The 27,368-nt window shown below is 35.7% G+C and overlaps 3 protein-coding genes across 10 annotated transcripts in view; 2 read left to right on the forward strand and 1 right to left on the reverse strand.

The window, feature by feature from the left end:
• ano1b (anoctamin 1, calcium activated chloride channel b) overlaps positions 1-4,261 on the forward strand; it is a 75,341-nt gene extending 71,080 nt beyond the window's left edge. For all 7 annotated transcript variants that reach the window (XM_065297979.2, XM_065297984.2, XM_065297983.2 and 4 more), the window contains 2 exons: positions 173-278; positions 2,190-4,261. In XM_065297979.2, coding sequence (XP_065154051.2) covers positions 173-278; positions 2,190-2,399 — 316 coding nt within the window. In that variant the 3' untranslated portion in view covers positions 2,400-4,261. The remainder of the gene's footprint in view (positions 1-172; positions 279-2,189) is intronic.
• Positions 4,262-5,059: 798 nt separating this feature from the next.
• rpl27a (ribosomal protein L27a) lies at positions 5,060-9,298 on the reverse strand. The gene is made up of 5 exons (XM_065297988.2): positions 9,228-9,298; positions 8,843-8,906; positions 8,677-8,752; positions 8,041-8,215; positions 5,060-5,230 (listed from the first exon to the last, which is right to left on the reverse strand). The coding sequence occupies exons 1-5, from the start codon at positions 9,228-9,230 to the stop codon at positions 5,102-5,104; spliced, it is 447 nt and encodes a 148-aa protein (XP_065154060.1). The 5' UTR covers positions 9,231-9,298; the 3' UTR covers positions 5,060-5,101.
• Positions 9,299-11,240: 1,942 nt separating this feature from the next.
• On the forward strand, positions 11,241-27,262 carry ric3b (RIC3 acetylcholine receptor chaperone b). 2 transcript variants are annotated; one of them, XM_073813251.1, is made up of 6 exons: positions 11,241-11,359; positions 19,089-19,312; positions 20,277-20,358; positions 22,570-22,663; positions 25,667-25,806; positions 25,905-27,262. In XM_073813251.1, the coding sequence occupies exons 1-6, from the start codon at positions 11,332-11,334 to the stop codon at positions 26,201-26,203; spliced, it is 867 nt and encodes a 288-aa protein (XP_073669352.1). In that variant the 5' UTR covers positions 11,241-11,331; the 3' UTR covers positions 26,204-27,262. The 2 variants fall into 2 exon arrangements, with proteins under 2 accessions (XP_073669352.1, XP_065147215.1); XM_065291143.2 differs by having other exon boundaries at positions 11,314-11,579.
• The last annotated feature ends 106 nt before the right edge of the window (positions 27,263-27,368 follow it).

Genomic DNA, 27,368 nt, shown 5'->3' on the forward strand with positions numbered 1-27,368 from the left:
GAAGGTCTGTATTAGATGTGATTTAGTTTTTTGTTATGCACTGCTCTTTTAACTTCAATTTGGATAAAATGCTCATTAAAACAGTTCAGCTATTAACCCAGTATAAATAAAGAAACTTTTTGGCTACAGCTCACATATTTTTAACAGTGAACTATTTTATATTTTGCTCAAGGTATAAAGACTACAGAGAGCCTCCTTGGTCTCCAACACCTTACGAAATCTCCAAACAGTTCTGGACCGTTTTGGCAGCCAGACTAGCATTTGTCATTGTCTTTCAGGTCAGTAATAAGATAGAGGTTCATAGTAACCATGCAGTTACTTCCTAATTGATTCACACTTCTAATAAACCTCAGCACCACACATTAACATATGTGGTCATTTGTATAAAAAAAACTTGAGAGAGAGACAGACTTAGCTGATTGATTCTATAGAGGATATGCTATATATTAACCTTCATTCACACGGCACTTTGATACCAGAAAATACCCCTAAAATTGGTAGACAGGCTTCTGTGTGAACGCACCACGTTCTGGGATTGCTCCAGGAAAAGAGGACCTATTAACATTAACGTAAGATACCCGGAAAGCCCTCTGTGTTATTGAGATGCAGGAACAATGCCGTAAGGGGTGTGTCATGGCAAGATGAAGTTATGGTTCAGCTCTTTAAAACAAGGGGTGTACATACAGATTAACATTCACGAAAATAAATGTGCTCGATCAGGGAGCTCGTCAAATATCCACTCTGAAGCTGACAGAACAGGGTGTCACATGTTACTTTATAATCTTATGATAAACTAAAATGCACATGAGTGGTTTCTAGAGAGAGATATAACGGGTAATAAGCAAACCTCAGACGATGTGGATAAAACCTACCAAGCGCAGGACTTTAAACACGTCATGTGTCGCTGGGCAGACATTGCCTGGGCATCACATTGAAGGAAGGCTTATACCAAGGTACACAACAATACCAAATACAGTTTACATGTACCCTAAACATTGCAATCTGATTAAAATGTTCCTTTACATGTACATTCTATGTAATCTAAACCAAATGTCTGCGCAAGCAAACAGCCAGCGTTGCCAGATTCGTGTATCAAAACCAGCCCGATGGACATTCACAACTAGCAACAAAGCATCCCAATGACTATTCACAGCCAAATGCCAATAACTTTTATTTTTAACCCACATTTAGGGGTCTCCAACCTATTTTGAGCAAGGCCTACAATGGATAAACAATCTGGAGGGCTACTTTTTTGATATAGTCTACACAAAATGTTTTTTGTTTTACTTGTTAATATGTCTTATCAATGTTTAAAATGTTAACATATATAAAAGTTAATATAAAAATAAGTAATACATAAATATTAAAAGAATGTGCTTTGGGGGCAACTTACAGACTAAGACCATGTTGGAGACCACTGGCTTAAACAGTTCCCCAAATCTGAACTCGAAAAAGCAGAGGACTTGGCATCGCAGTGCACAGCATCACTTGTAGAGTTCACACTTTATCTCTGGATAAATGTACAAAGTCAAAGCTAAGTTGGAGAAAGTTGTTCTTAAAAATATGCAATATAGGCAATAAAAAAACACTTTTCGAAAGGCACACCGCTATTTTATCGCTTTATATAATGTTATGAAAGACATGAATGCTGCAGAATGACAGCGCGTTACCCCTTTATCTTAATAATGCGTGTCAAATAAAACTTTTTTTACTTTAAAAAATAAAACTCTTTTTACTCATTCCCTGATTGGGGTCTGTTGTTCACAGTATCATCAGTATTCATGTTAACAACTCCCCAGGGGAAAAAAGTAAACTTTAATGTACTAAAAATTTACTTGCTGGTATATAAGTACATTTTAGAGAATTTGCTAAATAAAATGTAAAAGTTAAACACTACAAATATACTATTAAGAAGTATAGTTTAACTTCTGCACTTGAATAAAGTACATTAAATAAAAGTTTATCTTAAGAAGTACTAAAGACTCATTCTTTGTGTATTAAGTGCAATATTAGTGCATGAAAATATTACATTTATCAAGTGAACTTTAATAAAATGTATTTTAGTGCACTTTTTTCCACCTGAAAGATTTACCATTAACTGTTTAATAGTATCACCCATTGATGAACATTTACTAAGCTTAGTGATGACGCAAAATCTTACATCTCTTATCTCTTCTTGTCCTGTGTAGAACGTGGTCATGTTGATGAGTGATGTGGTGGACTGGATCATCCCAGATATACCCAAAGACATCAGTTTACAGATCCATAAAGAAAAGGTCCTTATGATGGATCTGTTTATGAAAGAGGAACAGGGAAAGACACAGAGAGCGGAGAGTGGCTTTAAGGAGTCACTTACACGCTCCCGCTCCGTCTCTCACACACCCTACAAAAACTACTAACATCATATAAAACTTAATCGTTACATTCCAGTGACGAACAATAAACCATATCGCCAGTCTCCACTGCCTTTTCTCCCATACTGTACACTACTTATGTTTTTTGTAATGTGATATTTCTTTTTGTAACACTAAATTGAGATTTTTTTCATTCTGTCAGTGAACTTCATGACATGACATGAGCTCTTCTTCACATTGGTAAATACAGTTGATAAGAGTCTTGCTGAGCAAGTTATACGTCAAATGTTGATATGTTTAAAGTTTGCGAACATGTCTCATATAGTGACAGTTTAAAGTAACACTATTTATTAGCCCCCCTAAAAATTATTGAGGCTATCTATTGGCATGGTAGCACATTTTCAAATTAAATTCACAATAACAAAATTTAATAGTGGTTATACAGAAGTGTGTTTGGTTTCTCAAACAAGTTTAAATATGTGTAAATATTTTGTCCAGGGGGCTCATTTATAAAATGCTGCGTAAAAACCATCCTACATTTGATCTTACGATCACTTAACAAAGATGCGTACGTGTGATTCATAAACCGAACGTACGCGCAGAAAACGCGCGTACCCCTTTCAAATCTATAAATCGCAAATGAACTTGAACTTGTGCGCGCAGCCGAGCAGTTTCAGATCTCCGCCTTTAAACGATGCGTAATTAATGTCAGACATATAAAAGAGCGCTTGTCAATTTTTAAACCTAATTTCAAACAGCAAGAATGGCTTATATTTCCAAAAACCTGCAGCAATCAGACAAGCAAACGTGCGTACGTCTGCTCAGCCCCTGACGTGGCGCAAAGCACTTTTCCACGTCAAAGGCGGTTTTTATAAATATGGACTTTGCCATGGATTTTTGCCTACGCACACTTTACGATCAAATCTGTTCGTACGCACGCTTTATAAATGAGGCCCTATGAGTTTGATTTAAAACACAAAATAGATGACAGTTTAATGTCTTATCAGTGCATATTCAAATTCATAAGTCAAATTCATCATTATACATTTATTTCCCGGACAAGGCTTAATCTAGTCCCATATTAAAATGCATGTTTGAGCTGCCTTAATTTAACATCATCTTGCACTGACAAATCTTAACATATCAGTGCCATTGTTTTGTCTCAAGATGAACACCAGTATTGTTTTTTATGAATTTCCTTAAGGTTCTAGTGTCTTTGCAGTTCTCATACAAATACACAGATTTTTGCAAATTATAAAAATGCGTTTGTCTAAAAACGTTGAAGATATCCAAGGGATTTTTTTCTTGGCAGAGACCTGTCATTTAGGCTTATTCAGTTATTAATCACATATTCTTTATCTACATGATACACATTTGCAGAATATTTGATTACACACTTGTATAATAGTTCATTTTTATACTGCCTTAAATTATTTCTACATCTGACACTTTTCATATTTAGCTTTAATTGATATCAAATGTATTGTGTGTCTGTATTTTATCAAAGCACCACAGTTAAGGTACTTGACATCTGTTTATCCCATCATTCATCCAATTCATACACATAGACTGTAATACTGCTAGGATATATGCAATACTTGTGTATTTTTTAAACAAACTGATATTGTACAGTAAACGCCTCAGCATTATAAAGCAGTTAAATGCTCTGTGCTTGAATATCTTTAAGGTCTTTAAAAGAGTAGAATAGTTTTTAAATATTGAACAATGTTACTTTTTTGAAACAAAGCAAATGTGTTAATTTTGAAGACTGAGGTAGGCAAATGTAAATAATGACAATACAGTAAATGTCTGCTTCTTACACTAGAAACACTTTGTATTTAGTGAAATCAGCAGCGGTGTAGTCATGTAACTATACAGAACATCTACAATAAAGACTGCTTATTTAATCAAGTGTGTTACTAATGTTTATACCATATACTAAAAATGTTGTTTAACAAAAATAATCTTGTTATAACACACTGGCAGATTCACTCGGGTAAAAAGACCCTGAAACTAGGTTCATTCCAGCACTGCTTGTTTTTTGAATCCAGGGAACTTATTTATAAAATGCTGCACAGAAAACATCCTAAATTTGATCTTATGATCACTTCTCACAAGCATGTACGTGGGATTCAAAAAACGAATGTAAACCCAGAAAATGCAGTTATAGGTTAATCTCAAATTACCTTGAAATTGTGCGATTCTTGCTTTTCAAGCAGCAAGAATGGTTTATATTTTCAATCACCTCACCTGCAGCAATTGTAAAAGCAAAAGTGCATACACCTGCTCAGACCCTGATGTGGCACTTAGCACTTTACCACGGCAAAGACCGTTTTTATATATATGGACTTTGTTGTGGATTTTTGCATAAGCATACTTTACGATCAAATCTGTGTGTACACACACTTTATAAATGAGGCCCCTGATGTGTGCATGTAAAATTGCATTAAATCAGGCTCTGTTAGGTAAGACAGTTCACTTCAGGAATATAAATGTTAACAGTTTTACTAAATTTGTCCAATCTGCATGTGTAACTCAGATAATTTGGTTGTGTAAAAGAATCATCAGTCTATGGGATTCTATGTTTAACTATTGCATTCACAGTTAATGTTACAAAAAAAAAATGGTTAAGGATTAAATTTTTTATGAGATGGCCACAAAAATACTGTGTCAGGTAAAAAAAATGTATAACAGACAACAACAGATTAACTTTTGTCATTTTATTTAGCAAAAGAGAAGGGGGCATTTTATGCAGTAAGCACACAAGCTCCTCCAACACCCTTGATCTTCTCCTCAGCTCGTCTGCTGAAAAACTTGGCCTTCACGATGACAGGCTGCTTGGGCAGTTTTCCTTTACCCAAAACTTTGAAATAGCCCTGAAAAACAGCAAATACATTCAAATTAATAAAAAAGCACAACATTTATGTAATGCAGCAATGTTGATACGTTTGAATAAAGGTCTATCACTCAGAAACAAGAGAAATAAGACATCATCCATCCATCAACAAATATAGAGACAGTGAGGGCCAACCCCGTCAAACTAACCCTGACTTACACCACAGAAACTGTTTCCAACAGTTTTAATTAATTATTTAATCCCTTAGGTTATTCAAGATGTAGGCGTGTTTCTCTAGTAGAACAATAAAGCAGTTTTTTTTTTGCTGAAATCATGGTCCTCAGAAACAGGCAACACAAAATTAATCTCACTTGGGCTCATGCCTTATAAGGGAGTAGGGAACAGACACACAATTTGACCAAAAATTTTAGACATTTGCAAGTGTTCATAAAGTTGTAAATAACGTGTCTCTCTCATACCCTTCATGGCGTTCAGGATGTGCTGATTTAAAAGGCAGGGTCAATGATCTCTGAAAGCCACTGTTGGCCTTTGAAATGTTTTTTTAGAAATTGTAAATAAATGATTAAAAAAAACTTGTGCTGCAAGTGCTGCATGTTTTCGCGTCTTTCTTGGACACTTGAAAAAGCTTTTTCTGCATTTAAAATGATTGGCGCATTTGCGCATCTCTCACTCTGCCCTGGTTACTATGTGATCATGTCAAAGACCTTATTGTTCGGTAAAATTTATTCTGCCTTTTCACTTGTTCGGCAAACAACTAGAGTTTTTTTGCCATTTTCGAACTAATAATTTCAGTTGCCAAACTAAAATTAAGCATTTCTTTAATAGCAGTATTAGTTTGATAATCTGATTATAATCCTACATATGGTCAATCTAATATACGGGCTTTGATAGCACTAATACAAGTTATTTTATAATAATATCATTTGATCTATACATTTCAACTCGTATACATATACACACCAGTAGGGATGCACCGATACCGATACTGGTATCGGGTATCAGCCTCGATACAACATTTTCTAAAGTACTCGTACTCGTTAAAAGTCCCCCGATACCAGGGATCGATACCACGGTCTGAAAAATGTCTATGTTTGAGCGACGTGTAAGGGGTTAATGCCTCGTGTTGTCCAAAGAGGCAGAGTTTACAACAAACCGGAAAACTAGTCCTTTGTTTTTTTGTTAAATTATATTACTAAAGCTGTTACCTGTAAATTTAAATCATGTTTTTTTATTAAGTACTCGGTATCGGCAAGTACTGAAATGCAAGTACTCGTATTCCAAAAAAGTGGTATCGGTGCATCCCTACACACCAGTGATACGCGCGCGGGTCGATCCGAAATGAGCGGGTGCCTGCGGTCACGAGTCATCCAAAAATATTTTTAATGATACTCGGGTCGCGGTCGGTCAGGTCATTTGAAATAAAGATGCCAGTTAACTCTTTTAAACAATCACTACTTTGGAAATAATGCGGGCCAGGTACACTATTTTTTGCAGGCGAGTTAGTTGAAAACGTTGGTCGGATGTGGGTTGTTTATACATTGACAAACACACATAATTTTTGATTTTGCTAAAGTTTTTCTGCTAAGCTGATTCGCTAAAACACAAATTTGTAAAAAAGCACTACAGAAGAACATTTGAACTAACTGAGTGGGTCATCAGGGGAAGCGTAGATTACTATTGCGTTGTCTGTATTTGCTTTTTGAGCTTTCAAAGATATGGAACCTGCCAATTATGAATCCCCAAAAACCACAGCTTTAGCAGAAATCTGTACTCCTATAAACAAAGTCAAATACATCTTGGATGGCCTGATGAGGAGTAAACAACAGCAAATTTCCATTGTTTAGTGCACTAAACCCTTAAGTCAAAAACCTAGTCTTGGTCAGATATGAAACCACATCAGATCCATGATCACCCTTCAGTCAAAGCATCATAAAAATGCTACAGAGAGCAAAACTGCCCAACAAAACAAGGCAGTAACTGCATTTTTGGTCAAAAATGAATTATTATTTTAATGAAATTCAAGACATCCTTTGTTATGTGACAAAACATTTTATCTCAAATGTTTGTCGTTCTGGAGAAAATGGTAGTCGTTTGCACAGGCTGGATGGGATAGGATAACTTTAAAGTCATTGTTACTGCCTTTTTGCTTTGTAGGGCAAACTAGTGACCCTGGACCACAAAACCAGTCCAAGTCGCACAGGCAGGGGTGGACTGGGACTTAAAAGCGGTCATGGCCTTTCTCACCCAAAGCAAAGCACCATAGCACACTGGCCCAACATAAACACTATTTAAACTTTAAATGGAAATTAAAATAAAGTCTGGCCCATCTGGCATTTGCCAGAATTGCTAGATGGCTAATCTGCACATGCAAACGGGTACATTTGTAGTAATAAACAACAAAACAACGTATTTCATATTTTACAATGTCATTACAGCCGTTAGCCAGTAGAGAGCACCAAAACAAAATTATTTGCAATATGCACTCCTAATGACTTATTGTGAAAAAAATTGGCTTAAAAACTTCTTCAAACTATTTAGATTTTTAAATAGTTACATCTCCATCAAATATTGTCCTATAACAAACCACACATCAATGGAAAATTTATTTATTCAAATCTCAGATGATGTATAAATCTCAATTTCAGAAAATTGACCCAGTGGACTGGCTTTGTGGTCAAGGGTCACATTTAAAATAATTCCCTCGTTAAAACCAAAATATGTGATTTAATACATTTCACAAAACTAAACTTGCATTCCTGTAAAACATACAAGTTATAATAGTGTAAGTAAAAGTGTTTGTGACATTAGGAGGAGGAAGAGGACACTTACAGCTTGGACGACATCAATGATGGGTGCAGGTCCATCAGGTTTCTTGCTGTAATTCACTCTTGTCTGCTCACTGACCAGCGTCCACAGTTTATCCAGATTAATTGTGGGGCAGAAGAGAGCGTTTTTCTTAAGATGATAGTGCCTCATACCAACTTTACCAAAATAACCTGGATGGCTGCAAGAAAAAAAGCCTCATTCAGAAACATCCCAACATATACCATGACAAAGTATCAAACATAAGATTATTCATTAAACAACCATTCATTAATCAACACTGGAGCCATAAAAAGTATGGCTCTAGTATTTTTCTCTCACTTGTTCAGTGGGTCGGTTATATTAGACACGTGAACACAACATCCAGAGCCCACCATATTTCATACTCGTTTTTAACATTTCTCTGAAATTATTTCAAAAGCACTTTGTGTATGAAGGTTTTTCACAGGTTTACAAAACTGCTCAGTAAAGGATTTAACAACGTTAGTTGATATAATATGCGACCTAACGTTAATACAGTCTTTATCAGCGCTTGTTCACCATAGCAAAATTGTAGTGAAACGCAAGGGCTGCTTCATTACAAATCATGTTAAACTAGTGTTTACTTCTTAACTAAATAATACTGAATTAATATTTACTCACTATTTATCAAAGTTGATTCGGTGATGATGCATGCCGCCGGCATTACCGCGACCTCCGGGATGCTTTCTGTGTTTGCCTGTTTAGAAACAAAAAAATTAAGCGATGATATTACGTCACCAAACCAAAAATATATACATATCACTGAAATCCATGCGGGACTACTGACCGATGCGGCCGTGCCCGTGGCTGACGTGACCGCGCAGCTTCCTAGTCTTGCTTTTCTTGGTCGGCTGTGTAAAGATTTACACAATACATTTTCTCAGTTATTTCTTTTGGTATTGTTGATTCTGTAGTTATATTTAATAAACAGTAAATGCAGCTCAGACACCACTGTAGTGACACACTAAAGGCGCGAGCGCCGCTACATCTCAACAATTCGACAAATGTATCTTTAACTTTGCAAACATATGCACAATATAAACTGACAATTGCACAAGAACACTGTTTGAGCTAAACCAATACATGAAAACGCTATTCTAGTTAGATATAGTAAAGGATTGAATTAGATTAACATTTTAACGATAGCCAGAGAACTGAACATGAACACCTACCATCACGGCGGAGAACGGAAAGAGGAAGTGATTGCTGAAATATCGCGAGATAACGTGTGTGGCTCATTGAGCGAGACTCCAGCGCGAGGGCGCCGCCAGAAGACGGGAGGATTAAACTACACTATATTAAATACAAGTTTCGTAAACTTTCACCAAAGACTGGTGATTATTAAGATAAATGTATTTTGTATATTACAATTCCCTGCTGAAAAAAACAATAAAACCATTACAATTCTAATGGTTTTATTGTTTTTTTGGGGAATTTTATTGGTTCTAATGGAATATGGCCCAAAACAGACTACAGTGTATTGGTTTTTGTTGATCTATAATGGTATGTATTGGTTCTATGTATTGGTTCTAATGGAATATGTATTGGTTCTAATGGAATACACTAAACACACTAAAGTGAAGTGGTTTTAATGGTAAAAGCTAATGGTTCCTATTGGTATTTTAATGGAAACCATTAGAATTTTCTGTAATGGTTTTATTGTTTTTTTTCAGCAGGGTGATCCTTTATTAAAATAAGCCGTAGCAAACTATTTAAGTGCGCTAATAAGATAAGTAATACATTTTTGTCGCAGGACATAATTACATTGAAAATATGCTGGGCAAATTTCATTAATGCATTTGACATACGCCAAAATGACATGGTGTCTTTTTTAATTAATAAAACTAGCTGTTTTATATTGTATATTTCTCATCAGCTGTTTCATTAAATCAATATCAGGTAAAACGCTAATGTTTGGCTACTGTTTTATTCTTGAAAAAAATACTGTCACATTAAAAACATCCTCGAGTCACCACTGACATGCATTTACATGATTTTCTATAGCCTAATACATTTTCTTAAAAGGATTTTCTCGGCAAATGCATTTACAAAATGATTTATTAGGCCTACATATACTCTAGATATTTATACATTTTAGCACTTTGGCAGCAGTTGCAGTCTCAAGCCTTTAAAGCTTTCATTTTATCTTTTATGTTTATCAGTTTGACATTACTCCTGAGAAGTGGATCTGGAGTTTTCATAAGGAATTACATCCTAATTTGTTCAGATTAGCCTTCATTGCACCACTGACATTAAAGGGATAGGTCAACTTAAAATGAAAATTCTATCATAATGTTCTAAACCTGTATGAATTTCTTTTTTCTGATGAACACAAAAGATCTTTTGAGAAATGATGGTAAACACACAGCAGATAGTGACCATTGACTTCCGTAGGAATAAACATCTGATGGAATTTAATGGGTACTGTCAATTGTGTGCTTACTGTCATTTATCAAAATATTTTCGTCATAATTTATCACAATACTTCCAATACTTTTTTCCCTGCTATGGAAGTCAATGGTCACTATCTGCTGTGTGTTTACCATCATTTCTCAAAATTCTTTGTGTTCATCAGAAAAAAGAAATTCATACAGGTTAAGAACAACATGATGATGAGTAAATTATGTCAGAATTTTCATTTTAAGGTGAACTATCCCTTAAAACGATTATGTCACTATAGTGTTTCACTGATAATTGGTTTGATCAGATCACAGCAGGTTCTGCTTACTGACCTAATATAAAATTGTTCCTGTCCAAATCTTGTCTTTTTGAAAAACCCTCTAATTTTCACTTACAGTACATTAATTTCCGATTTGTACAGTAGAAATTGGATAATTTTTTTATTCCAATATAATTTAATTACATTAAAAAAAAAATTCTAAACTGATCATGTTTACTTGAAGTTATCCAGAACGTACCACAAAGGGGTTAGGAAAAGGTTTTTACACCATGCCAACGTCAAACATTGAAGACAGAACAAAATATAGAAATATCTGTCACATTAAAAGCATAATCCTGTTAACCTTTAAACTTTAAGGATCGGTACCTAACCCAACCTAATTGGTCAAATTACAATTGTGACCTGGTAATTTTTATAAAAATATTAAAAATATTATATATATATCTCCAATAATCATAATCGACTGTGATATGTGGTTTAGCTGCGCAGAGAAAACTAATAGTTATCCCATCACAGGGCTGTCTGCGTGCCCCACCCTTCAAATAAACTTCTATGCTGATTGGACATTATACTGCTCGAGCACACCGGAAGTAAAGATGCTGCTTTTATGGATGCGGCAGGCAGGTGCGTGTTCAGCTCGAGGCAGATAACGTTACAGTAAATACAGCTCTCAGAGTGAATTTATGTTAGACTCAAATTAAAAGCTTAATATTAAATTCGAGTAAAATGAGCGTTTCGACATTTCAAAAGCTGACTATAGTGTCATGTGTGCTGTTATGCGTCGCTCTTCTGTTGCCAAAAATGCTTTTATCTCGAGGAAAGCGAGACGCGCCGCAGACCGAAGGTAACATATAAGCATCATCATTTATTATTATTATAGACATATTCATTTTATTCTATCATTATACACTTTCTGTTTGTAATGTTTGGAATATTAAACATTACAATAAATGTTTAATATTCTCCATCATATGATAGATTTTTGACAGAAATCATATTCTGTTGGTATTTTTTTCTAAATCTAAAGTTAATGAAAAATGATCAAGTTTTCTAATTAGTTATCATTAATAAACAATGTGTATATAGCATACCAGTAAAAAGAAGTATATTCACAACATTAATATATCACCTTATTATTCATTATGTGTTTTTTCAAACACATTTACACACAGCTTTAAGTTAAATGAATAATGTTGTGGCATAGCCTAATGTAATATTAAACATTTAATGTTAAAAATCTGAAGTCAGACGTTGTTTTAAGGCTAAATCACAGTGATCAGATGAACGCTTTACAGTATATAATGTGTTATGGGTTAAGATGTCTTGCATGCATTACATGCGTTATGTGTTGGTTAAGATGTGTTATGGGTGTACACACTAAGTTGTCATTAAAAGGGAGACTTCTGTGTGTTGTTTGTTTAGTAACGTGATGATTGTTACATGTAATTCTGCCATTTATGCATATTTATTCTGATTATTTTGATTTATGTTCCAAAGATTTTTTCTCTATGGTTAGATTACAGGGTAACATTGTGACTGGTCATGTCTTATCCAGGGCTTCACGTGTCACTGTTGGGCAATGAAATTGGTGGCCCAAATGATCATCATCAATACTAAAATGTTTGAAACAAGAAGCTCAATTACTTGATAGTCACAATTTTCAAAAATCTGTCTTTTAAGATTAATAAATGCAGAGACATGATTAATTGGACAGTTTTAAACTTCATCCAGAATTATACGTTTATGGCAGTAACAGCATACACTGTTGGGGGCAACCCATTACAAGTAACGCGCATTACCTAATAATATTACTTTTCTGAAGTAACAAGTAAAGTAATGCATTACTTTATAAATGTACACATTCATATTTGAGTTACTTTTTTAAACAAGTAATGCAAGTTTTCAGTTTAATTCATTCGATGTAAAAATTAAATAATGTACTGAATTAAACTGAACCTATTAACATAGAAGTAAGCACTCTGTGCGCCTGAGCGGAAACAGTTTGAGTCAGAAACGGAGATGGCAGGCTAGCGCTTGACATTTTTGCGATCATAAAAAACACCTGCAAGGCTTGAAAGAGATCAAGCCTTAGCCAAGTAAGAAAAAGTAACGCAAAAGTAACGTAAGCATTACTTTCCATGAAAAGTAACTTAGTAACGCAATTAGTTACTTTTTTGGGGAGTAACTTAATATTGTGCATTACTTTTAAAAGTAACTTTCCCCAACACTGACAGCATATACTTGTTAGCGTTAACATTGTTTAAGGACTTTACACAGAAAAGACACGCTTCTAAGAGAGGTTGCAACTTGCAATTGCTGTGGGAGTCTTTTTGCTGTGTAAACAATCTTTACAGTACTAAACATCAAAGATTAGACTCACTAAACTGAATCCGAGCCCTGTCTTATAAACAAATACACACATATTCACAACATTTTGTTTGTTTAGTTGTATAGACATGCTACTATGTTAATATTTTATATTTTGTTCTGATGTCACAACTATTCCTTAAAAGTTTAAAATCATGTTCGTCGAAGTATAGTTTTATCTTGTTTTTCAGTCAGTTTATACATTTGCTTTATCTTGGAAATATCTTGGTTCATTTATGGAAAATTTGTGGTTACTATTGTACACAATTTAGCCAAAAACATGCAAGTTAGACATATTGGAGATGCCAAATTGTACCTCCCCCAACCTGTGTCTGGGTTAACTTGTCTGAATAAACTTGTGTATGAATTAACTGGTTCTCACCATGAATATAGCCATAGATGCTGTAATGGGGTAAAGAATAAATAAATCCACAATTTACTCTGTCACCTGACTCACCGCTGTTCTACTGCAGGAGTGATGTGAGAGCAAATTACTCCTTATGTGTTTTTGATGTCACTGAGACAGTTCAGGATGAATACATGTACCATTACATCCGCTAGCTGAATGTGTTGTGTGTGTGGATTAAGATGAGTTAAGATCAGTGAAAAGAAGAGTTAGCACATGGATTTTTTATGTCCAAAAAATAAAAACAGCAAAATGCTGCAAATCTTTATCCAGATGCATGAAACTTTCATTTGAGATTTTACAAAAAACATTTCTGTACAGTTAAGAAATAAACAATGAAGTCTAATAATACTAATCCTTATGCATGTTGTTGTGAAAAACCCAAACTGGGGTTCCAGAACCCCTGGTGGTTTGCAAGGAAATTGCAGTGGGTTTGTGAGTTGATGAAAAACAATAAATTACTTAGGCCTGCAATTAAATCATAAAATGTAAATAATAAAAAAATGAAATTAAGCACTTACTAACAAAATAATATAAATTGCATTTGTCTATTCCAGTGTTTCTCAAACTTTTTCAGCCCAAGGACCACTTTATCTTCCAAATTTTTTCTGAGGACCACCTACCAGAGTCCCACTCTAACACGCCCCCAAAAAACACAAAATAGAAAGGATAAGCTAAATTTAAGTTTAATATGCAACTGTTTCAAGTCAAAAACTAATTTTTTAAACACAAATGCAATGCTATGTTCAGAAATTATTATATGAATTTTATTTCATTTGAACAAGTAAATGTGAAATGAGTTACAGCTTAATATGAACAACAAACTGCACATGTGAAAAAAAACTGCAATTAAACATAGTATAACAGCCTAGGTCCCACTTAATGTCATTCCAAAGAGCCATTAGTTTAAAACTGAGGTGGTGGGTATATGAAGTCTATGGTTGGAACTATGGTAAAAATAAAATGCTGAAAATGAAAATTCCCCTTAATGTCCAAAATCACTGAAATTACAGGGATTTTACACATGAAACGAAAACTAGTACGTTACAAAACTAATAGATCTTTGAATTTTAGCTGCTTTCAGTTGACGCTTGATCCTTCTTTTGACTCCTCTTTGGTTTAGCCACCGATCCATTTTTATGTTATTAAAACAGAATGGCAAGAACTGATATCAGTTTTGCAAGTGCATTAAAATCTACTTAAATAAGTGACGATTGTATAAACACTTGCCTAGTTTAGGTCATCTTTTGGCGGACCACACTTTGAGAATTACTGGTCTATTCTGATTGTCATGTGACCATTTTATCAGAAAACAGAAAACTTAAATGCAAAATGGATGTTTTATGTGCCAAATAAAGGTCCAATAACAGGCAATAATAACACTAACTATGTAAAATACTATATAAACTTTAAAACAGATAAAAATAAATGTTTTTAAAGATGCAAGTGTGTTATTAAATTAACCATTCACTTTAAGGGGCGATGAATCGGCTGTTTATGTTTTATACTGTTGTCTGAGGTCTACATATGACGTTAGCATGGTTTTTACTTTCAAAAACATCAAAAGCAGTAAGTTGTAGGCTATTTTGTACCCTGGTTTTGAGGCTGGTTCGAGAAATGCTCGGTTTTGGTCGGCAGGCTGCATTGAAGACCTAGACGTTAACGCCCACTGCTCTGATTGGATAGCTTCATTCACTATGTCATTATATGTGGGGAATTGTTTTGAAAACCTTAATGTGTAAAAATAGCAGCCGAGCACATATATGTTTAAGCCACAAAAGGTTCTGGGTGCTAGAGATGATACACATAAATGACAATGCATATGGTGAAACAGCAACAAAGCTTCAAACCCGACGTGACTAAATTACTGTATACAACACAGTAAGCACGCATCAGAATCTAAACTGTGGTAAGTCCTTATCACGGTTACACTTTAGTATAGGGACCAATTCTCACTTTTAACCAGTTTCTTATTAGCTTACATATTGGCTGTTTATAAGTGCTTATTAAGGACATATTAATGCCTTGTTCTGCATTAACATATTGTACATCTCTTAACCCAATCCAATACCTAAACCTTACCGCTACAACAACTACCTTATTAGCTAGCAGTAAATTCGGAGTTTACTGACTGAGGCAAAAGTCATAGTAAATAATCAATAAGTGTTCCCCATACTAAGGTGTTACCTTTGAGTGTTGGACCTTTCAAACCCAACTTGCCTAAATTACCGTAAACAACGTAGTACGCGGGCATCAGTATCTAAATCATGGCTGGTAAGTCCTTATCACTAACTTTGTATATTTCTAAAGTTATACTACAGACCTTTATTAATCGTTCAATGTTTTTAGTAAAATTAACAAGGTGTTTTCAGTTCTGAAGCTTGCAGGATGTTCGTTAAGTATGATGACCACTTATATAACTAAAATCTAGTTAATAAAGCAATAAGCCCCAAGAAGCAGTAGGTTACCAGTGCATTTTATAACAGCTAAGGGGCATTGTTAGGCACGACGCGAAGGGGAGTACAAATATTACTCTTCTGCCAAACAAAGTAGTTCCTCAGAATCAAGTGTGACTGAAACAGAGTGCAGTTCCCAAACAAAACAGACGCAGCAAAGACACAATGAAAATATGATTTAAGACTGTGGTGTTGATTTTATAAACCAACATTCATCTAATTTATACATTAAAGGGATACTTCACCGATTTAGCATTCAGCTTTGTATCTGTAGAAACCCGGCAGTATTACTGAATGACCATGTTTCCCTCCATCATTTCCCCCTGAGAGGAGAGATATCTGCATTTTGGTTCTGCAAAAAAGTCCTCCGATGATGCAAAAATCGTCATATTACATCATCGGAGGACTTTTTTGCAGAACCAAAATGCAGATATCTCTCCTCTCAGGGGGAAATGAGGGAGGGAAACATGGTCATTCAGTAATACTGCCGGGTTTCTACAGATACAAAGCTGAATGCTAAATCGGTGAAGTATCCCTTTAACATTTATATCGTGCAACTGTTGAAGTGATAATCAAATATGCTTGGAAGCATGCCTAACTCTTTCCCCGTCAGCGTTTTTTTTTTTTTTTTTTAAGTTGCCACCCAGTTGTAGTTTAATGCCTTGCAGAAAAATTATCTTCTTTAAATAAACATAAAATATCAAATGAAAGAACAGACCATCTGCTTTTAAACAACAACAAAAAAATGTCATCCTGTCTTCATTGTTCACCTATCACCTCTCAGATGTTTTTTAGCTAAAAGCAGAGATAATTCCATTTATGTGAATAACTTTTGTAAGAGATCAGATTAAGAGCCTGATCAAAACACGCTGTTTTTAGTGTTGAGTGAATGCGTCAGTGTTTAAATTGGGTAAGATTGCCACCCAGTGAATAGCGGAAATATGAATTTGAGGTAACCACTCAGGGTTTTCTCTTCATTGATTAGATGACTCAACAATATTTATTGACATGTATCTGGATATCGCCATAATTGTGCAATTGTATACAAATTAAAAATATGATTAAAGACTTTGGCGTTTATTTTCATAAATCAGTACGCAGCAACAGTGGCGCAGTGATACTCATGTAATGCGTTCTGAAACGTGGGTTTACCGGGGTATTTTATTACAGCTTAGAACGCGTTTCAACCAATCAGAATGAAGAACCAGGGGCCCGTTTCAGAAAGGTGGTTAAGTGAAAACTCTGAGTTTGTTAACCCTGAAATGAGGGAAACTCTGAGTTTTCTGTTTCAAAAAGGGAGGTAGGTTAAACCTGAGACAGCGGGGTAAGTCAAGCCTGTATCAGAAGGAGAGGTAACTTATACTCAGAGTCTGTTTCCGGGGTAACTTACTCTGTGAACCTAACCTGGTCGGGAGCAGGTTTTATCCTGTAAGAGTTTCTTGTGGTCTCCTCCCCTTTTTTAAAGGAGTAGCGGTGTTTAATCTTGTTAGTTGCTTTAGTACATTCATTCATTGCGCACATTTTTATTATGTACACTGTAAAATATTTTTAGCTGTATTTAAGTTATAATTAAATTGCCAGTGCAAACCATTTTAACTTACTACTTTATATTTTTATATATTACACTAAACTTTCAACTAAAAAATTAAAACAGTAAATTGAAATGACTTTTAAAGCTAATATGATATACTTAGGTGCATAGATCGTGTTAGTGACTAAAATGTCAAGTACTTTTATAGAGAATCCTGTAGATGATGATGTTGCATTCATTTGTAGAAAGTTAGATTTATGTCGCGAGAGGATTTTGAGACCCCGAGTGGTTTTTTATCATATCCACTTACATTTATGTGAGCGAAATTATTATTTTTTGGCAGTCATTTTAAATATATAAATATCCTTATATGACTAATATCAGTCTTTGTGGTGCTCTTACATTTATACAGTTGTCTTGACATTTCTTACATATCCACTTGTCATTATCGCTGGTCCAGTGGGTAGTGCTGTGCGCCGTGGTTTAGGCAGACGTGCTGTCGGCGATTGAAGTTCGAATCCCGGCTCGGCGAATTTTTTTTTATTCCTGACAAACATTTGTAAAGTTCTTAGCCTCATATTACAAAGTATTATGCTTGATTTCATTTTTAGCTGAGCAGCTGTCATCTTTTTGTCCATGGGATTGCATCTGCATGTAAATAAATATAATGACGTACAGTCCTCAGTTATTTACTTCGGATATTTTAACTGTGATGAAAAATTAAATGTACGCATTTACTAGAGAAGCAATTTACAAAAACAACTCTTTTCTTAAAAATATATGCTCGTAGTTGCTGTACACTTGAAGTAACTTTCAGTTTTAGTAGTAAAAATGATTAAGACCTCTTTGTCACGTGCTGTTGCCATGGTAAATCGTAATATCTGAGCTCCATTGATGATGGCTTTTCATTGTGGCTGTGCACGCGCTTAACTCAGAGTCAACCTACTCAGAGTTGATTGAACTAACTCAGATCAGCTTTTCTGTAACCGAAAACTCAGAGTTTCCTATCTCAGAGTAAGTCAACTCAGAGTTCAAGTTTAAACTCAGAGTTGGTTGAACCTCCTTATTGAAACGGGCCCCAGAACTGTCCGTTTTATAGACCATTTCAGCAGTAACAACATAAACAAGCGGCTGTCGCGGTCCGCACGTAACTTCTGGTAAACTCAGCTAAGAATAAATAACAACAAAGTTCTTTAAATGTAGTTTATTTATATAAAAACAACACATAGATTACCTAGGAAACCAAAACATTTGTTATTTTCGACGAGTCATTTGTTCAAGAGATCAAGTTAGCAACTAGTCAGACCATTAAAAAAACGAAACCGGAAGTAAGGTTCTGTTCCAGACGTGTATCACGTGTGTCCGATGAAACCGTCTATAATATTGATTTTTTGATTCACCGCTGCTTTAAAATCTCAGGGGGGGGGGGGCTTTAAGTAAATCATTAAGGGTCAAGGGGGTTTGACTGACGACATTTTTTGAAAAACTGTGCCCTAAACAAACAGATCCTACTAAACATATGTAAACAAATATGTCAATATGTAACATAGTGAATATATGTATTTATAATTATTTCCTGTGTTTCTGGTGAAGGCCCTGCCGGAAATTTTCCTCCTATGCCACACAGAGCGCATGTCTCCGATGAGCAGCATCGTTCTGGCCAACAGTTCTCCAGAGCTCATAATACTGAAGCCATGGCTCGGGCTAAAGGTGCAGGTACAGGTGCGGGCACTGGAGGAAAGTCGAACCTTGCTGGACAGGTCATTCCTATATATGGCTTTGGGATATTTTTGTACATCCTTTATATTCTTTTCAAGGTGAGACATCACTTCCTGAATTCCTGTTTGTTTTAAAGGCAGGGTAACACATTTTGAAAAATGCTAACGGTAGCCGCCTAGCAATGAAATCCCGATCCCACCCTCAAGTCAAATCGCCATCTAAAGTCACGCCTCTTTCCAAACACATGAACACGCACAGATCAGACGTTCACATCTCAGGTCTCATTCAGCAGTGAGAAAACTTTGCAGTACAAAGTGAATAACACTTCCAAAATAACCAAACAACTGGTTTACATCAGAATTAGTAAAGCACACGGTTGTGTAGACGTAGTAACTATATCGTTACGCTAATCCGTAAACGAACACAAATTTCATAAGCAATACAATGTTTCATCAAAGTAGAATATCTGAATCCATCTGTACAAACATATCGCGTACCTACCTTACCAAAATAAACAGTGCAACGACCCTTTCAGACCCTTTGCCTCCTGCAGCTGTTTGCATCTCGCGGTAAAGTTACCGATGTTAATTAGAGTTTTTGCTCTTGCTGATCCAGGCAGTTTTTGCTGTTGTTGTTATAAAAGATGTCTTTCATTGTGTGCTTCCTGTGTTGGTTGTCAATTCAGCAGAAAAGTTTGCTGTTCTCACTGTTTACAGACACCAGGAGGTGAGCGCACGTGAACGCGCCGATGACGTATGGTGTCTGCGTGGACTCGCTGCGCAGTGGGCATTCAAATTACGCTTACGTATGAGGGACAAAAATGGAAACGTCCGTTCGGACCGAAATCTATGATTTGTTGAACATTTTTTGGTCCTACGCCTTTCACAGATGACATAAATTTCTACAAATACATTTAAACAACTTAACACAGTGATTGCTATCAGGATGTGAGGAGACTTTTAACCAGCATAACAAAAAATGTTTCAGGATCAAATATGTTACCCTGCCTTTAACTGGTTTACATTCATGATGCTGAAATTACTTGTTTGGGTTTTTTTAAAGATCACATCCAGAGGCAAAACAACTAAACCTCCAGAGAGCAGATTTTCTGCCGTCAGATCACAAAACATGAAGAGGAAAATTAGTGAGTGTTTGTCTGTTGTTGTCTGTCTATTTGATTTTCTAGTTTTTCTATTCTACTTTATCTAACCTCCCTTTGTCTGATTTGTGCAAGGCTTTGTAAGGAAAGAACAAAACCCCAAGAGCTGGTTGCACAAGCTGGACATAAAAACGTTGAGGATAAATTCCACACTAGGCTTAGTTACGTTACGTCCACTGTTGTGGTAAATATTCTGTTGCTCCATATATAAAACCAGAGCATGTGAGCGGAGCATAGCAGGGAGAGGAGTGTTGCGGAATATAGTCAGAGCTCAAAACGGGTTCTTTAAAGTGCTGTTAAATGAATATATATTTATATATATTTATCATTTATATAGATCGGTGGTCTATACATAAATATTAAATATACTATCTGAAACGAGTCTGCATTTACAATAATCACGCAAAAAAATGTTACAAGAGGGGAAATATTGCATTCATAATCGCAGGCGATTTATCCGCGATTATGAATGCGTTATTTCCTCGTTTGTCAGTGAACTATGGCTCTGTGTAGTAAATGCCGATCCATCTGAAAGCAGCTATTGGCGATTTACTACTAATCAAGGAACTGGCTTTACTGACGAGATGCACGTGACAATCCCATGCGATTTATTGTGCAGCCCTAATTTCCATTACTATATTTACTTACTGCCTCCAGGGAATATTTTGTTTTTGAAATTCCTGCTGGAAAAAAAGTAGTTCCTGACCAACTGTTAGCAGCAACAGAATGGCAAAGCTGTTTTGTAGTGGTGTCCGAAATTATAGTGGATTTTGTTGAGTGCACTTATATAGTCCCTTAATATACTGCAGTAGCCACTATCTCTTCACTGTGAAATGCCTACCAAAAAAAATCCCGCGTCTCGAGACAAAATGGTACCTGCAGCGCTTGTCCGAATTCACTCGCTCATATTTATTCATGTATATATTTATTTGTTATTATACTGTATCGGTAAACTAACGTAGAGAATAGTAAATTAAGGCAGGGGTTCTTAATGTTATTCCTGGAGGCCCACTGCTCTGCACATTTTGTATGTCTTTTTTATCTGACAGACTCAGTTCAATTCATGGAGATCTCAGCTAATGAGCTGATGATTTGAATCAGGTGTGTTAAATAAGGGAGACATACAAAATGTGCAGGGCAGTGGGCCTCCAGGAATAACGTTAAGAACCACTGAATTAAGGTATTGGGATCTATTTCGGACAGTGTTTTACATATTGTATATGTTGCGAAGGGTGGTTGGTAAGTGTGTTGTGCAGTGATACATCGTAAAACAATTTATTGTAAGTAAATTTGATAAAAATGAAGGACTGGACTTAACCTTTGATAAGGATTTATTGATATGTTCTCTCATCACTCTTTAACACCTAAAAGCAAACTAATGTGTAGTCTGTTAGACTCGCCATTGTCTTATCAATGTTATTTCTATTATCTCTATGGAAAATCCTTGAGACTTTTCTCTGTATGCCTGCCTTTGACTTGGTGTGGAAATGGTTTCCTCGGACGCAGGCAAGTTGTCACGGTTATAAGCATCTGGGCGTAACTTAATTTCCGGTCTCTGTTTGTTTAATGGTCTAACTAGTGGCTTAACTAAACTTTGGAACAAATACCTCATCAAAATAACAAATGTTTTGGTATCCTAAAGACGAGAGGAGACGGCGATCATGGATCACCGCTATGTGAAGGGAGGTTTGGCAGCCGATCTGTAGATAACACTGTATACATTATGTAGTACATATTCTACACAGTAACATTAGCTCAGTGTTGTTTTTGTATGCTTAAGCTATGATTTAAATTAAGGTAATCTACTTGTTATTTATTTTGCTTGTTATCAGAAATAATATACTCTGAAAGGACTTTATTAATGCAAGGATTGTTATTAATGCATGTGTGAAAGTTTATCAGAAGTTACATTTGTTCCACAAAAGCCATTTGTTTATGTTGTTACTACTGAAATGGTCTACAAACAGCACTTTATTGGGCATTATACTTGGTGCTGTCTTTTTCTCTCTCAGATTTTCTCTCAGAGTTGTTTATTAATGTTCTCTCTCTCTCTCTCTCTCTCTCTCTCTCTCTCTCTCTCTCTCTCTCTCTCTCTCACTCTCACTCTCTCTCTCTCACTCTCTCACTCTCTCTCTCTCTCTCTCTCTCTCTCTCTCTCTCTCTCTCTCTCTCTCTCTCTCTCTCTCTCTCTCTCAGCTGATTTTGAGTTGGCTCAACTGCAGGACAGATTGAATGAGACAAAAGATGTTATTGAGACTATTATTTCTTCAGCGAGTGTCTGCTCACACAGGTCTGGATATCTCAGTTTTTATGTCTTTTTTATTAAGTTTATACGGTTGCATAAAAAGTATGTGAACATTTTTATTACCCATTTCTGCATAAATATGTCTTTAAAATAATAAGCGAAACTCACATACTGCTTAATCATTCTAAAACTTGAATGCATTCCAAAGGACAGTTGTTTTAATGGTTTGTGTCATTTGTTGCCGAATGAGTGTCATCCCTTATTAACAAAGTATATCTTCAATATATCCACTGTAATAGTACAAGACCAGACCTTATGAAAGTGATGGATTTTGTGTATTCAAAACAATGTAATTGTAACTCCATCAACTGCAACTGTATGCACTTACGACAGTCAATGGTAAATATTTTTGACAGTATATGTATAACGTATGGCAGAGTGCATAACATCCCACTCACTCACTGACCATAGGGAAATTTCAGGTGTGTGTACCTGTACATTCTCACGGCAATCACTGATATTTATGCAGATTCATTCATCTAACTGATTAATTGGTCAACAAATAAAGACTTAAGAATTAATCGTTTTTTCATGTGTGAAGGAGGACAGAACCTAATTGCAGACAAAATACTTTATTAAATAACAGAAAATACCCTTGATGGGGAAAACAAAGACATAAATCCAAATAATATAAAACAACATATGACACTTAGTGAGGCAGGACGAGCCAAGAACACACAACGGCATCAAAACATGCACAACAATCCAGCACAAGACAGCAGACACAGTGGCATTAAGGCTACGTTTACACATGGGCGGCTATTTTCATAAACTGACATTTTAACCTCTCCGGTTTAAAAAAGAATATCGTGCACACATGTCAGTTTTCAGAAGTGTGTTCATTTACACGTACCCGTGCATATCTGCCATCAAGAGCCCACGTAAGCCAATCATCGGTGGCGTTGGCGTACCGCGCTTCGAAATTAGACCTCTACGTGTGATATCTCAACTCGCTCTCGCAGTATGTTGACATCATCCCCCGGATTTTGGCCGAAGACTTGAGAAATAATCGGTTTCAGAGGCGAAAATCTGTGTTTACATGTAAACGAGGGGTGCAAACGAAGGTAAATGTCTCAGTTTTTCAAAATAACCATGTACGTGTAAACGTAGCCTAAGGGCACGAGGGCATACATGTGCAGGGCGTAAACTAATGATGAATAATTAACAAGGAAACAAGAGGGCGAGGTCAAGACTTAAGACAGGAGAGCATCAGGCACACATAAACACAAGCCATGTGACTCTAAAAAAAAATACAAGACAAAAGTACAGGGGCTGTCATACATAGCTGACAGGATACTGACAGTTTCATTGTATTGGAAATAGCTAATAATACACTAGCCAGCAGTGGCGGCTGGTCAATAGGGGGCGCTGTGGTGCCGCCACCTTAAAGTTGGTCAGAGAGTTGGTCAACATGTTACCAAAAAGTTAAATACTGCAATTTAAAACAAAATAAAATCATTTAGTTGTACTATTTCACTGTTAGTCATGTTATCATTTATTAAAAAAAAAAAGTGCACACAAGTGTCTATGTAGGTCAGTAAATGTGGTTAAAGCATGTGACTTACATTTACATTTACATTTAGTCATTTAGCAGACGCTTTTGTCCAAAGCGACTTACAAGTGAGGTAAACAATAGAAGCAATTATGGCAACATAAGAACAGCAATACATAAGTGCACTGGAAATAGTCTCATCAAGTCCAACACAATATACATAGCCAAGGGTATGTTAGTATTTAGTATGTTAGTATTTTTTTTTTTTTTTTTAGATAAAGAGGAAGGTAAATAGAGAAAGAGATAAAGAGAAGGTAACTAAAGAAAGATAGTAAATCTGTAATTGAGGCTGAGCAGCCCCAAAATCTCCCAATTATGTTGTAAGCTAATCAATATTGTTTTTTTTGTTTTTGACCTTATGTAATCACATGAGGTCAAAAACATTTAAAAAAACAATATTGATTTGTGGATCGTTGTCAGAATCTCATAATTGCGTTGACAGAAAAACTTAAATATCTTGAGATAAAGGAAAATATGATTTTATCCTTACAAAATCACCCTTTACAAGGCATTTAGTTGAAGAATAAATAAAGGATTAAGAAGCTTAACAAAGTCAAATGATTTCAGTCTGTGTGCTCCACGACTTCCTTGTGGCAAACGGAGTTGGCTAGCTGGGTACAATGTAATTCATGACTCTTATTTTTTTCCCTGTTTGCCGTTTTAAAATCTGAATGCATGAAAGACTGCACAAAATTTTGTGGCGCATTTAAGCTGGCTTTGCATGAACATAATAAGAGCGAGAGCTCTGATAATCCAGTATATTCTGTGGCTTGGTCAATTTTGTTGTTAATGGAGTTTAAAGGAGCACCCACGAGAATGCCACTGTGTTTAAGAACCATGCAGAACGAGCTGTTGGACTCTAGGCAACTTGATTAGTTCATTACTGAGATAAACTCACATTATACTCAAATTTACAGATTCACATTTAACAGTAACTACACAGCTATTTACAGTCCTGCATTACTACGTTAAAGTTTGATTTTCAGTTTGTTTGTGCCCCCCCCCCAAAAAAAAAATAGCACCAGCTGCCACTGCTAGCTAGTCAGAACACCTCAAATGAGACCTCCGGACACGTCGAACTAGATCTCAGAATGTCTTCAACGCGATAGTCTGAACGTCTAAAAATGAGATAGTGGGAATGCCTGGAATTTGATTGACAGAATGTGTGATAGTAGTTTGAGCTTATTAAAAAGTCTATATAAATTAGGACTCTAGGCTAGAGTTTAAACTTAAATAATTATTAAAACATGGTCTACAAAATGTTTAACACTTAACAAGAACAGTGTTTATGAAAAAATGCCCCAGAGGAAGTTTATATGCATGGTTTACAGAAATCCAGGTAAATCCAAGGGTTTACGTACTTTGTAAATTTTTAGTGTAATTGTACGTTTTGTTTATGTTTAAAATATGATGTCTGATGTGATGATATGGTGCAGTGTTGGTGCTGTATCAGGACATGAGGAACAGAGGTTACTGCACCAGCTAAAGGAGATCACGCGTGTCATGCAGGAGGGGCACCTCATGGATGAAATGCCACCAAACACTGAAGACCAATCCTGTGCCCATGACTGGAAAGGTGCTGTAAAAGCTTCATTTGTTTTATACTCTTATAATACCTACAATGCCATTGTTTACTGTAAAACAGTATTATAACAAGCAGTCTTATTTTGACAGATTTTGCGGAAGACGGTGAGAATGATGTGAATCAGCATTTCTGTGGCGTTCATTCACCCGACATGAGCTCAAACACGGAGATGCGAGAGGCGTGTGAACGGGAGACGTGTGTGGACAAGACAGAAGAAGAGCCCATCACTGAACTCAATGATAAGAAGACTGATGCTAACAGATCGATAGACGACTTGTCTCCGTCTGACTCCATGAAACACCAATGTCAAACAGGAAGTGACACAACACTCCGCTCAGTTTCAGAGAACACCACCATCAGACAAAGGAACAAAAAATCTGTCAAATAAAGGACATCATGTATAATCTCAATACAGATGTCAGACTAAATATGATGCTTGTTTAGATTGCAGCACACACCTTTCACTTTTTATTGTCATTTTAAACTACACAATAGATCATGTTTGAAGACAGATCAGCTTTATTAAAACAAACAGAGAAATAGAAAAGTGGTTCATGTTGACACATCGCTCTCAAATGAAATATACATCACACCAGCTGTGTCAACTTTATTTAAAGCATTATGTACTGATCTTTAAATGTATGCATATCCTTATCCCACCTATAGCCAGAGGCTGCAACAACCAGAAGCTATGGAGAAATATGAGATGGGTGTCTTTAATAAACTTTTAATATTTCAACTGCCTGCCTGGTTTCTGTTTAATCTTATGACTCGGTTAGCATATTCATTTTCACTATTAACCGTTTATAAGCATTTATATTCCTGAGATATTAGATTTTTATTTGTACTTAAAAACACATATTAATGCCTGATTTTTATGTTACTAAACCTTATTCTACAACCGTAATCCTACCCAATTTCTAACAATACTTAAATTACTTAAACTACTTTACTAAGTATTAATAAGCAGTAATAGTATATTGAGGCAAAGTAGTTAGAAGTTAGTTAATAGTGAAAATTGGACCTTAAAAAGTGTGATCAGAATAATTTATGTACACCTGCATGTTAAGTGAACACCTGCATCTCTTTATTTAGCGCCTTTCCAGAAGTCTGTTAACAAATTGTACGTATATCAAAGTCACTAAGAAAGTGAATTCCCATTACATGTTCTTGGGTTACGAGTTCTCACAGTGCATTTGAAAGTAAATATTATGGGTGATTTTGGCTTAATTTGTCATTATTTTCATGTCCAAGTCAACACAATATTTTTTAATGAGCAATTTAAATACATATACAATTAAATATTCTAATTTCTTAAAAAAAACTTTAATATAAAATAAAACTATAGTAAACTATATAAGTTGCAAAACCCTTTAAGTGCATCTGACATATTTTCTTGTAAATGAGCTTTTTTTTTTAGACTCAATCGATTATGCCAACAAACCAGCATTTCTGAATGGCCTGAGGCCGGGATTGAGCGGTTATGAAGCGAAAGTATTCGATGAACATACAAGGTGCATTTTTAAGGGGTTTGCATCTGAGCTCCTTAATTT

Source organism: Paramisgurnus dabryanus, chromosome 23 (assembly GCF_030506205.2).
Source record: "Paramisgurnus dabryanus chromosome 23, PD_genome_1.1, whole genome shotgun sequence".
NCBI lineage: Eukaryota > Metazoa > Chordata > Actinopteri > Cypriniformes > Cobitidae > Paramisgurnus > Paramisgurnus dabryanus.